We start from the raw sequence: 13799 nt of genomic DNA on the forward strand, positions 1-13799 counted from the left end.
GTTATACCCCCAGCAAGGCTTAGAGTGGGGTAGGAGACCCATGGGTGTCCCCAGGGCACCTGTTGCACTGAGTCACCCTATATCTGCCGGACACCTCCATCTCACACCCAAGGAGCCAGCAAGTTACCCAACAAGTTGCAAGGAGAGGAAGCAACGGCGAGAGCTGCACATAATCACCACTGCAGAGAGCACTACAGGGAGGGTCCTGGAGCCAAAGCATGGCCACGGGGAAGTTTGTGGGTTTGGGAGGGGAGTGGGGTGCTGAGCAGAGGTATGATGGAGAGGGGCGTGCAGCAGGGCTAGGTACCAAGCACAGTTCCCAGGACACCTGCAGGGAAGGTGGAAGGGGAGAGAAATGCATGGGGGTGCAAAAGGATGGGGGAGCAGAGGAAGAAGTGGGAGATTCATGCCCTCTGTCTGGTGTATTCCTGGGGTAATCCCTGGAGAGCTGCAGCAGGAGGCAGGCAAAGGGGGTCAGCACCTCTGTGCAGCACAGGGAGGGAGCATCCCACTTCCAGAGGGTGGGATGAAGCTGCAGGGTGATGGCAGCCGTGCTCGTGCCCAGCATGCCAGGCTGCACAGGGATCTGTCCCCAGCAGGATGGGGGCTCAGGGTAGGGAAGTAGAACCCCCACCAGCCACACACGTCCTAAAGCCAAAATGGATCAGAGAGCCCCTGGACAGCACAGGGGTGATCCAAAGCCTCAAGAGGCTGGGGTCAGCTGGGGGGGGGAGGGAGGGGATGGGGGGAAGGGAGGGAAGGGGCTCTGCTCCCTCTGTGTGATGGAGTGATGGGGGGGGGGGGGAGCAGCAACAGGGTGAGCAGAGCATCCCCAGGGACGGGGCCAGGGCACCCCTCTCCGCACGCCGAAGGAGAGCAGAAGGCAGGCGCTTACCTGCCAGCTGCTGCCACACACGTGTCCTGGGCAGCCACCAAGGCAAATCCGGGCATGGGGAGCAAGGGGGGGCTCGCAGGGGGTGCAGAAAGGATATGGCCAGTCGATGAGCTTCTTGGCGTATTTCCTGACTATGTTATCTTCCCCAAAGAGAAACAATGATCTGTTGACGGTGAAGCAGTTCTGCCGGACAGGGATGGGGTTGTACAGAGCCATAGTCCGGGCTCGCTGCGCTTTGGTTTGCTTGAAAGCTCCCGGAGACCCTCCTGCCGGAGCAGTAGCTCCTTGCCGGCTGCGGTTCTGCTCGGAGCCCCCATCCCCGGAGCCCAGCCTGCCAGCCACCGCCTCCCCGAAGCGAGCCATCCTGCAAGAAAGCACACAGGTGAGCCGAGTGGCACCGCCAAGGCAGCGGGAGGGGGAAACGGGGGGGCTGCGGGGCTCCTTCCTCCTCCTTCCTCCTCCTCTCCGGTGATGCTCATCCCCGTCGCTCCCGCATCCCTCCGGGAGAGCATCGTGGAGAGGGAGCGGCATAGCGGGGGGGATATCAGCCCCATCCTTTCTCCCCCTCCCCTCAAATCTAAACCTTTGGGACCCCCGAGCCCAACCCAGGGAGCTCGGAGCCCTTCCACCCGCCCCATCGCGACCCCACCGCCGTTCAGTACAGCACCCAGCGCAGCGCAGGGGAGGCCGGCGAACAGGTTGCAGCGCGATCCAGCCTAGTTGAAGCCAAGTGGCCAACTTCCTCCCGCCGCCTCCATCTTCAGCAGCCCCCCCGGGAGCCCCCGGCTCCACTGCAGGCCCGGCTGCCGCCGAGGGATGGACGTCGGCTTTCTGCAGGAACGGGGCCGCGGAACCCGAGGCTGCCGCGCCTCTGCAGCTCGGGGCTGGCTGTCTTTAATGAAGTCGGCTGCAACACACACGGGCGGGCGCGCACACACGCGCACGCACGCCCGGCTCGCTCGCTCGCTCCATCCAGTGCATTCTTTTGGCAAGCGACGAGCTGCTTGCTGCAAAGGGAAGGCAGCGGCGAGGGGAGGGTCTGCAGGGAACAAAGGCGACGCGGGAGCCCCCCCCCCCCTGCAAGGAGAACTCCCTGCCCGCAAAGGGGTTTTCGGCACACGGGGGCTCCTGGGTGAGTGGGGATGGAGGTAGGGGGACACCGGGGCTCTGCTTCCCCCCCCCTTGTCTGTGGGATTGGTGCACAAGCACTGGCGCTGTCCCCAGCTACCCCATCCCCTGGGGTCGAGGGGCGTCCCCATATCCACCTGAATTTGATAACCCCATATCCATTTGCCTCCAGCCTCACCGCTTACAACCGTGCATCCTCCAAGGGATGCGCACAGCATCACCAGTGGGTCTGTGGCTTCTCCATGCCCTTGGAACCCCTGTGTCCACAGGATCAGCACCCACACTACAGCCCTGCAGTGCCCCACATCCCATCCACGCTTTTCCCCCAACACCACTGAGCAGCAGGCACCTGGTTCATGTCCTACAAGTTTGCCATGTGGCAACTTAGGGTAAGTCTTAATAAAACAAAATAAAATAAAACCCTTAATCAGGTAGGTCATTAACTCATCTGTGACAAGGGACGCTCCCCCTGTGCAGCCCCACAGCACCTCACCATAGGTATCCTCTCCTCCAGCTATGGGGCTGGCTTTATGATCCAGGCTGCCACAGTGCACTGCTGGGGGGGAAGGATCAGACCCTCCCCAGCAGGATGAAAGGAGCATTTAGCACAAAGGCCACAGGATGGCTGCCCCAACCTCAGTCAGACACCAGGAGACCCATCTGCTGCACCCATCCTCAGCTCTCCTCCACAGGCCATGTAACAGGTTGGGGGTGCCTGTGGGGGTCAGTCAGCCCCCAGCAATGTCACCAGCACAGCACCCAGTGGGCACCCCCCCCACCAACACACAAAGCTTTAATTCACCAGCCACCCTAATTACAGTCCCAGGATCCACAAACTGGTGAGGATCTGCAAGTCGTTCCCAATTGCCATCTCCCCGCTGCCACTGGAGCGGTGCTGCTCATCCCACCTCTCAGCCACAGCTCATTAAGCTCAGGATTAATCACCCCAACCTGGGTGACCCTGGGTTCCCAAGCATCCTCCCATCCCCATGAGGCATTCCCCAACACCCACCTCCAGCTGGCACCTAGGGGTGGGAGTGGGAATGGCCAGACACCAGCAGCACTGCCCAGCCCATATGCACCTCACTGCTTTCCTCCTGGCCCCACAAGCAGCTGCACCCCTTACCTGGACACCCTGTACCCAGGCCTTGGTCTCCACTCTCCTCTGTATTTGCTGCAGCAGAACAGAGCACAGGAAGACCCAACTGGGAGACTCTCTCCTGTTCAGATGGTTCTAAAGGATGGGATATTTATGAGAAAGCAGCTCCTTAAGAGAAGATTGAAAGCAAAAAGTCCTGGCAGTGCCAAGAGCTGCAGGCTCCGCTTCCCAGGATGTTTATTGCCGCTCTCGGCTTGACCCTCACCCCAGCACGCTGGGATCTGTGAGTCAGGGAGAAGCAAGGCTGATGCCTACATGATTCAACACAGCACGGGGACTGGGAGCCAGCTCTGTGCTGGGCTGCCTTGAGTTGCAAACGAAAGAAAACCAACGCAGGGCAACGGGGTGATGGGGTTGGGAAGGAGCAGGGCTCGCAGCTGTAGGGCAACAGCGAAATGCAAGCCTCCTCCCTGCTTTCACCCTCACATCAGCATCAGGAGGTGCGGGCAGCCCATTCCCCAGGCAGAGGCCGGAGCCCCCCAGGCTGCAGCGTGCGGTGAGATCTCGAAGCTCCGCTCCGGCATTGCCATCTAGCGGCTGCTGGCCGCTCCCCGCCCGCAGAGCGATGCGATACGAGCATGCGGTGCTCCGCCCGGCGTCGGGCTGCGGGAGGAAAGTTGCGTGGAACCGTAGAATCGTTACGGATGGCAAAGACCTCCGAGATCCCCAAGTCCAACCCCAGTCCACCCCACCGCTGACCGTGCTGACCCCGTGCTGCTCCCAGCCCCGTCTGGGGGTCACATCCCTATTGCATGCCCTCTGCTTTGGCAGTTCTCCCATTAGAAAGAGACTCCAGGCATCGTGATTTCATTATATATCTTTTAAAATAAGGCTTTAACTGTGCACGGGGGGGGGGGAAATAGGATCAAATGAGAAAGTCTCCATTGCTCTGGCCGAATTTCAAATTGGGAGTGGATAGCTCTGACTCAGAAGCATGTTTATAACCATGCAGGGATGGAAGTTTTTTCCAGGAACAGATTAATTACCTGCAGGATTAGGAAGAGACATCTCTCCCTTTGCCAGAGCCTGCCCAGCCTTGCAGCCCTACAGCTGGACACAGCCCCAGGGTCTGGGCTGGCATCTCCTGGAGGACACTACTCACCCCACACCCCATCCCAGCACTCCATCACCGTGTGCCATCCTTACCACAAGCATTTCCCTAAGACCACCCAGCCCAGAGCATCCTCAGCCCTGTCTGTAAGAACATCTGACAGCTGATGTGCAACATGCAGCACAAACACATTGCACTGGTACAGCTTAGCACCAGTCCTGCTTGAGTTGCCCAGGGTGTATGAATGCCCCCAAAACAAGCTCTTATTTACCTCCTGAAGTCACCAAAGGGTACAAATACAACACTGAGCCTTAAGGACAACTGCTCCCCATATGCTGTGGTGGGACTGGAGCATCCCATCCATTAGATCCACCAATAGAGGATGCTGCCTGTCCAACCACATGCTGAAAGAGTTAGAAGAGGTTTAAAGCCAACCAAAAAACCCCCAGTCCTGAGCATTTATGGGGATGCAGAAGCTGTGAGATGCTTCAGGGGTTTGGTCTCAGCCACCAGCAACGTGCTGCCTTGGGTCACGAGGCTTCGCAGCTCAGCTGAAGAGCCCTGAAATAATTACTCATTAATAAATTGCCTGGAGTGTCCTGCTGCTTTATTTAGCCTGCAAGTCGGGCTCTAATTGGCATTTATAGCTCTGGCTGCTCCAGGCAGGTGCACTGCAATCCCCACACTCAGAGGACCACTGCCCTTCCATCAGGTCTAAAGGAATTCCCAACCCATTTCCAGCCCCAAAATCCCCCTGTGTGACTCCTCCCTTTGGACAAGGGCAGCCAGCACTCAGCCGGTGAGCTCTGCAGCTGAGCCCTTCCCAGCTGGGTCCCTGTTTAGGGCATCACATTTCCAGAGAAGCTGACTGAGAGGGGATCAGAGGGAAAAGAATATTAAGGAGATTGGATATGTGGGAATGGCCATGCTGAAGGATGGGTGTGGGCAGCATGAGGAGGGGGAGCTGGGAGAAGGTGGGAGGGAAAGAACCTCCCCTTGCCCCAAAAAACGTAGGTGTGCACTGGGTTCCTCGTGCCCAGGGAACATCCTTGGATCCCATCAGGCAAACACGAGTAGGATGGCTACAAATCATGGAATCACAGGATATCCAAAGTTGGAAGGGATCATAGGGGTCACCGAGCCCAACTCCTAGCTACACACAGCACCACCCAGAAATCAGACCATCAACAGCCCAGCCACGCATGAAACTGGGCCAGAAAACCCAGCTCCATCCCTAACACAATAAAGCCAAACAGGGTGGCTTTGATAAAATCCCATTGTCTGGATAGGAGCCAGGAGAAGGCGGAGCTGCTGGCATCCTCCAGCAGCAAACACCTCCTGCCTTGGGAAGGATGAGCTGAAGGACTGCGACCCATACGAGAGAGCTGAACATGGACAGAAAGCAGAATGGCATTCACAGCCACGTGGAAGTGCAATTCCATGCAGGAACAGGAGAGGCTTCGCGGAGCTGCCTGCATGCACTCCAACAGGGAATTCCTGCAGGGTGTGCCCAAAGCCAGGCTCTGAGCACTGCAGGAAGGATGCAGCAGCGTTGCCAGGACACAGGGTTCATCCCGGGTCAGAGAACAGCCCCCTGCCCTGCTGTGCGCCCACAGAGGCTGAGGGACACCCCTGGGAGGTATGCAGAGCTCATCTGCTGCTGGAGACCGAATTACCATAACGAGAGCCATATGGCATTGCCCCAGGCAATGAGACAGCGCATCCACAGCTCATTCTGCTGCCTGCACTGCTGCTCTTGCAGGGCAGAACAGGCAGGGACAGCCATCCTGAAGCCATCCCAATGCACCTCAAGTCATCCTATGGCAGGAATGCTGTTGGTGCCCCAGGTCTGCCCGCACCCATCCATCACCGCAGGCAACAAACCCCAGGTGGTGCCAAACAGCAGCAAAGGGCCCTTTGTCTCCTTCAGCACCAAGGAAGAAAAAAAATGGGAGAAGAAGTAGATTTCATTGGTAATTTGGGATGCAGAGTGCGCATCTCAGATTGTCAAGATGTAAAGAGCCACTGAGAGCTGCTAGCAACATCCTGCGTGTTTTCACAGTTTATTCTGTTCTATTTGTCCCAGGGAAAATGCACAAACCCAGAGCTGCAGCACGGTGAACCCTTCAGAGGTTCCACATTTGCTTACTTGAGACAAAACAGAGGGAAGAAGGGCAAAGCACCAGGCTGGGGCTCTGGAAAATGGGATTTGGTGATTGCCTTGGGCTCATATCCCTCGTGATAGAGCAAAAGGGACAGGAGCACCGTAAAACATAGACTCGTAGCCTCACAGAATCATAGAACCATAGAATAGTAGGGTCAGAATGGACCCAAAGCCACCCAGCACCAGCTCTCAGCTCAGGCTGCCCAGGGCCCATCCATGGCCTGGGGCAGCTCCAGGGATGGGGCACCCACAGTTCTGAGCAGCCATTTAAGCTTGGAAAGCACCACTAAGATCACCAAGTCCAACACCAATCCAACCCCATCACTGTCCCTCAGTGCCACGTCTCCACGGTTCTGTAACACCTCTGGGGACAGTGACCCCCCCCTCCTCCCCCCGGTCCCTGGGCATCCTGTGCCACTGCATCACCACATTTTTAGACAATAAATTTTTCCTAATACCCAACCTGAGATGCTGAGCCAAATCTTGCAGATGACAGCCCCCAGAGCAACCCACTGCACACCCCACTGAAAATTAAATCTCAGGGAAAGGGCATCACTACAAACAGAATTACAGATAAGCAAGTTGATTTGATTTTCCTTCTCCCCTACGTGTCATACATCTAGTTTATCAGAGAGGAGCTGCAACAACTGGGCACATCCCCACGGTGGGGCCACGGATCCGTGATCCCCAGAACCTTCTGCACGTTCCCACAGCACAAAACAAGGAGAGAACCCACCCCCAGGAGTCGGTGCGAGGGCAGTCCCTGTGCCGAAGGGCTCCGGGTTCCCCTCCCTACACAGTGATGGATCTGCAGCCATCCCCATCCAGGCGGTTAATTAGCGAGCAGCCGTTGCAGCAGCTCACGCCGCCAGCCGACAATTAACAAGGCCATCCCTCTGCTTCCTGCCTGCCCATGATTTATTCATCTGGCAGCTCCAGCAGGGCATGGGGGATAATGAGGCAGCGCTCTCACAGAGCCCATATGTCTGTGGGTCACCTCTGACACTGTCTGGACAAAAAGTGCCAGTCCCAAGAGAGGGCACAGCTGGGTGTGAGCGGGGCAAAGTGCCATGCAGCAGCCACTCCTGTGGTTCTGCTGGGCAGACACAAATGAGGACCCCCTATGATTTCAGGGCAGCACCACATTACCTCTCCATCTCCAAGAAACCAGCCTAGAAGCTGAGCCCGGCGACATCGACTGCTCTTTGGAGCGACACCGCCGTGACCACTTCTCCCACCCTGACAGCCCCATTCCCTACTTACTCCCACTCCTTCCTCCTTGCCTGCGGCGTGCTCTGCATCTTGTGTGCCTCGTGTGCCTTGATGATGTCCCTCTGCTCGATCAGCCCTCCCCGACGGCGCTTGATGACGTCGGGGCTGATGGGGACGTAGGTGCCAAGCCCCAGGTCCAAGGCGCTGCCGCTGTCACCGTTGGCATCTCGGGGTTGGTAGAGGGCATCGAAGCTGGCTGCACGTGAGACCAGCACCTCGGCCAGGCTCTGGGGCTCCAGCAGGTTGCAGGACTGGGTGCTGTGCATCAGGGCGAGTCGGTGCTCGCGCCACATCTCCTCTTCAGGCAGGGCCAGTGCGTAGTGGGGGGATGCGGCCGGCTCAGCCACCCTGCCCGGGGCGCTGACGGAGCATGTGCTGAGTCCGAGCATCCTGGGAGTGGGCACAGCTCATCACTCTGCAGGGCACAAAGACAACGGAGGCTTAGAAACATTCAACCCCACAATTCCCTCCTTTCCTCCCAGAGCATCCATGCAAGTCCCGTTTCTCCTGGGCAAAAACACAGCAGGGTCACCAAATCCGGGTTGGGACCCAACTCCTAACCAACTTCAGGATGGATAGTAGAGAACATTTCTTCTCCTGAAGAGTGGTGATGCAGTGGCACAGGCTGCCCAGGGAGGTGGTGGTGTCACCATCCCTGGAGGTGTCCAAGAACCATTGGAGATGGGGCACTGAGAGACATGGTCAGTGGTAAGGGTGGGCTGGGGTTGTGTTTGGGAATCCTACAGGTCTTTTTCAGCCTTAATGATTCTATGATTCTCACACTGCTTTCTGCACTTATGCTCCTAATCCAGCTGCTCTGGTTTATCACTGCTGCTCCACATCCCCACTTCCATCCAGAGCATCTCTTTGGGTACTGAGAGGGCAGGTGACTTTCTTGCACACAACAAAACAAGCTAGGGCTGCAGCACAGCCAGCCGTAAACGAGAGGGATACGAGCAGAGGCCCCATGCTTGCTTAATCCACGCACACAATGAGCTCAAGGGATGCGTTCTGTGCCCTGGCCGCTCCTGAGGCTTGGAGGCGAGTGAAAAAGATCAAGCAGAGCCATCAAATTAAACACCGAGGAAGTCAGAAGAAATAAATAGAAATAATTAGCTGCGTCTTCGCCTGGCAAACAGAGCTCACGCTGCCAGGGGAACGAGTCCCGTTCCCTTCGGAGAAGTGACAAGCAGAGACGGGAGGATGCCAGAACATTTTGTTAAGGCGAGCTGACGAGGCTGCACGCTAACGAGGACGCGGCGCCGAGCATCTGACAGCCGGCACTCGCGGGAAGGTGGTCCCTGCTCCAGCCTGCAGTTCTCCCGAAACAAACCCACTTTATTTTGACGCAGAATCATCTCATGGGAAAAGCAGTGTGCTTGTTCACACGGCTTCTACTGGTGGGAGGCAGCCCTGCCTCCCACCGACCCCAAGCCCACGGCAAGCCAACACGTGACTGGCTCTGAAAAGGGGGAAATCCCCCAGCGACTTGCTATGGGTGGGTTAAAACGGGATGCAAACACCTGGGAGCCAAAGAGAGACCATCCCTAACCAAAGCACATAACAGGGGTCCCGCAGCAGGGGTGAACTAGCCGTGGTCCAAACAGCCCCAGGAGCAAATCAGTTAATGACTGTTAGTAATTAAAAAAGCCAAAGGAAACGGCGTGGGCAGAGAGATTATCAGCACTGCTTGGGGGAGCCATGTGTCAAGCTACTGCAATCAGTTCCCTGGGAGATTTGGGGAGAGGAAAGAAGAGAAATTAGAAGAGAAATTAACTGGCATTCCCAAAGATGAATGGCCCAGATCCTTTGTGCTCCCTCAATACCAGGCGCTCCTGCTGCCTAACACGAGTCCTTATGTTCATGACATGTACCAATTACTAGAAAATCAAGATTAGAGCTAAGTTTGGGGGAAAGCAATGAGATTTAGAGGGTTTACTGCTTCCCACTAAAACAGAGGAGCCATCAAGGTAGAACCATGGCCCTGGACACCCTGCTGAGTCACCTGCTGGCACCCAGCTGCGTGCCAGGGTCTTAGTGCATGGGGACACATGGGGACATGGATCAAGAGGAGAGGGCAGCAGGTCTGCACTGCACATGGAAAGCCAATGGAGATGCCAAACCCTCACGCAACTTGCTGCAACTTGGCTTGACCCAATCATAGAATCATTAAGGTTCCCACTCAGACCCCCAGTCCACCAACCACATCCCTCAGTGCCACATCTCCACCATTCTTGAATACCACCAGGGACTGTGACCCCCAGCACCTCCCCGGGCAGCGTGTGCCACCGCATCACTGCTCCTCATTCAAGGTTTCACCCCAAACTTCTCAGCCAGACTAAAGCAGCAGCAGGACACGCAGGCTCTGCAGGCTGTAAGCTCTCACACCACGCTTCACTTTTCGTGACCAGTTAATTACACAACAGCAACAAGTTCCTAGCAGTGCTGATGACCTCTACTGAGGACATTCCTTTCTGGGGTATCTCAGTGCAAATGTTTGCACTGCAGTGGCAGCGATCAAACCTTCAGCCAAATAACTGCCTCTTACCTTAATAACTGCACTCAGTGCACAAGGAGCTCCATGAGTCCTTTGCAACCTTTCCCCATACGTGTTCGTGTTTAAGCAGCAATGCTACCGTATCTCCCCTTTGAGAGACTTCCCATCCTGGGCAAGCAGAAGGAAGAGAGGACGACAGGAGGAGCATGCAGCAGCACACAGCAGCCAGGAGACACCTCAGAACCCACTGAGCCCACAGTGGGGTGGTGGCAGCCATGGGTGCCCCATCCTACTTCACCACTCCCAGGGACGCCACTCAAATCACAACATGGAATCATCTCATCCCTCCTTTGTGGGCAGCTGTTCCATAACCCTGCTATTATGGATACAACCATGCATCAAGGCGAGCAGCTCCTGCAGAGGGAGGGGACGAGGGGACAGCAAGGTGTCCCAGTGCACGGGAAAGAATTGCACAGGGATGAGCTACACGGCACAGAGAGAAGAGCAGTGATCTGTGGGCAGCAGTGCTGGGTGCAGCGTGCACACAGCCAGAGAGCGTGCCCTGAGGAGTTTGCTTCCCAAAGAAGGGCACAGATGGGATTCCTCAGGATAACTTCCAGCTGCACGCAGCGGGCCGGCATCCAGGAACACAAGAAGCAGAGAACGGGCTGCAGTCCCACCAGCCCCTAGCTCCTTTTGCAATGAGGTTGACCTGGTGACCTGAGACTGTTTGTTTCAAGGCAAAGAGCTCCGTGTGACACCAGGGTCCCCACCAGCCTCCTCCTAACACAGGCAAGGGAGAGAAGAGCAGGAGCTGCCAGCACGAGTCAGAGTGCGTTCAGAGTTGCTGCGCAACAGGAAGGGAAGGATTTGGAAAATAAACAGAGCGGTCTCCCAGGAGCACTGCTGGCAGGGCACCGTTCCCTGCAGCACCTGGAGCAGATGGGAACATGGGCACAGAGAGTGCTTAAAGTAAATGGAGGGGAGAGCAAGGAGGCGTGAAGCCTGCACTCTACAGCTCCCCCAGTAAACTCTGGCTTACATAAAGCTATGCAATGGGGCTGGGCTGGATGGGTGCACAAAGAAGGGGAGGAGAGGATCCCCTGAGGAAGACCCCCCCCCACTGCCAACTAACTCAACAACAGAAGTAACAAACAAGTGTTCAACCTGGCAAAACCAAGGAGGAGAAGTTCTCACTTCCCGCGGCGCCTTCACCAAGGTGACTCACGCGCCACAATGTGTGTCACTGCTTAGCAGAGCCACAAAGGCAATTAAACCATCATGCAAACATCACATTCACGGCACACGGAGTCACAGCACCCCTGAGAGGTTAAAACAATGGGATGTGTTAGAGGTGAGCAACGGGAGGTTTTATTCTTTGGCTTTTAGCCTTCTTATCATCACTGAAAAGGTCTCATCATTCGTGCACAAGGCTCTTGCACCTATTCCATGGTGAGGAAGCAAAGGGGATGAAAGTGTGCCCAGCCCAGTGCCAGCACTGGTGGTTTGCTTCCATGGGAAGCAAGCAATGCTGATTCCAGCAGCCTCCCTCTCCCTTTGCCCGCTCACTCCTTCCTAAATAGTTTATAAGCATTGATTTTCCCATGATACTCACATGCTGGCTGCCTGCAGGGTTCAGCATGCTGCTTGTTTACAGCCAGGTGAGTAATTAGGCAACTCTTTCCCCAGTGCCTCGCTTAACCCTGCCCCAATAACCCCGTGGAAGGCTGCTGTTCCAAGTCCTGGACACACCAGCAGTGTCCCTGGGCACATTGCCTCACTCTCCTCTCCACAGGAGGCCAAGAGGACAAGGGACTGCTGCATGCCCTCAAGCCATTGAGGTTGAGAGCATAGAGAGATGGGTACTTAACCCATCTGTATCTTGGCAGCGAGATGCTGAGGGGCCTCCAAGTCAAAAGTGCACAATCTCCAGCTGGGAATGCAAGCCTTGAGCTACCCCTACTTCACACAGGCTGTCGGGGCACCCATGCGCACCCACATCCTGCTGTCCTTTCTCACTTGCAGCTGATTTCCACAGTATTTTGCAGACCAAAATGAAAACCCAAAACACTCAGTTAGGAGCTCAGGGTGCGTACTCCACACCTTGGGAGTCTTCCCAGGGGAATAAAACAGGATGGCTCTGAAAAGCCCCGCAATGAGGACCGTGGTGTCTGCGCCGCCTGCTTGAAGCGGCTAACGGAGCGCATCCATCTCCAGCCTGCTACTTCCATCTGCCAGCAAAAAAACGTCCAACACCAGAGCAGCAGTGATAGATTTCTGAAGCTGCTGTAGCAAGAAATAAAAACCTGTAGTAGAAAAATCTTCGTGCCATCTCTCAAAAACTCCTCGCTCTGTGAATGCCAAATTATTAAATCAAAAGGAAGGAGGAGGAAAAAGACAAACACCCTTGCCATGGCAGATTGCTGCTGTGTTTCCTTGCAAAAGCACAACAGAATCTATGTTCCCAAAGAACAACACTGTATGTGTTCCCAAATAACAACGTTCATGTTCTCAAAGAAGAGCACTGTATGCGTTCATGGAATATCATGGAACGGCCTAGGTTGAAAGGACCACAATGATCATCTAGTTTCAACCCCCCTGCCATGGGCAGAGCCACCAACCACCAGACCAGGCTGCCCAGAGCCACATCCAGCCCGAATGTTCCCAAAGAACACTACCCATGCTCCCAAAGTAGAGCACTACCCATGTTCCCAAGGAGCAACACTGTCCACTTTTCATGTGTCAGTGCTTCACATTTAGCACTCATTTAAGGTCTGGAGGAACACCAGAGCTTTGGGATGCAGGATCATAGGAGATCCCATCAGGTCCTGCACCAGTGCCCATCCCTTCTGGAGTGATGCACCAACCAAAACAGAGCCTGGGGTCCTCAAGGGGAAGCTGGAGGAACCTCAGCCCCCACAGCAGGGCCACTCCCTATCAAAACAATATGAGTCCCTTCCTTCCCACCTCGTTCTTATTCATTGGTCCCAAAAAGTTTCAGAAAGCAGAGGCAGATCTGAATGCGAGGAATGCTGACACTTTCCAGCTCCTTTAAAAAAAAAAATAAAAAAATTCCTATAAACTGGTGAGATGCTTCCATCTCTTTAGCTGGGAGAGAGGTGGCATGCTTGGCAAAGAGTTCTATCTTTCCTTTTAAAGGATTCCTCTGGGGCTGAGACCAAAAAAAAGAAAGGGAGAAAAGGAGAAAGAAAGGGAGAAAAGGAGAAAAGGGGCCAAACCCCAGGCAAAGATACACACAAAGCAACGTGACTATTAGCAAGATCACAGGAGGGGGCAGTGACCATCCCTGCAGAGCGGCACCTGCATTTTCCAAGAACTCAGCATCACCTGGAGCAGAGCCACCTGACCTCAGCACCCACCCTGCAGCTCCAGGAACTGCGTTTCCCTTATTCTGCTCTCCTCTAACCTCACAAAGACCCCAAACAGAGCTCAGTGCCATACCCACCCACCCCTCCCTTCAGCCCATAGAGGGGCAGGGATGTCACCCACAGCTCCAGCACCAGCCGAGCACTACAGCTGACAAGAGCAGGAGAAAAGAGATATTGCATGCAGGAGAGCTCCGAAATTAAAAACGGAGAGAGCAGCCTACGGGGAAGAAGCCTGGATAATGAA

General features: G+C 55.6%; 1 protein-coding gene across 10 annotated transcripts in view; it reads right to left on the reverse strand.

Annotated features, from left to right (window-relative positions):
* Positions 1-13799, reverse strand: part of CACNA1E (calcium voltage-gated channel subunit alpha1 E) — an 84701-nt gene that overhangs the window by 66763 nt on the left and 4139 nt on the right. For all 10 annotated transcript variants that reach the window (XM_052666383.1, XM_052666381.1, XM_052666382.1 and 7 more), the window contains exons 2-3: positions 7661-8084; positions 993-1259 (exon numbers count right to left, since the gene is read on the reverse strand). In XM_052666383.1, the coding sequence (XP_052522343.1) occupies positions 993-1259; positions 7661-8058 (665 nt within the window). In that variant the 5' untranslated portion in view covers positions 8059-8084. The remainder of the gene's footprint in view (positions 1-992; positions 1260-7660; positions 8085-13799) is intronic.

Source organism: Tympanuchus pallidicinctus, unplaced genomic scaffold (assembly GCF_026119805.1).
Source record: "Tympanuchus pallidicinctus isolate F22 unplaced genomic scaffold, pur_lepc_1.0 scaffold7, whole genome shotgun sequence".
In the NCBI taxonomy this organism is placed as follows: domain Eukaryota; kingdom Metazoa; phylum Chordata; class Aves; order Galliformes; family Phasianidae; genus Tympanuchus; species Tympanuchus pallidicinctus.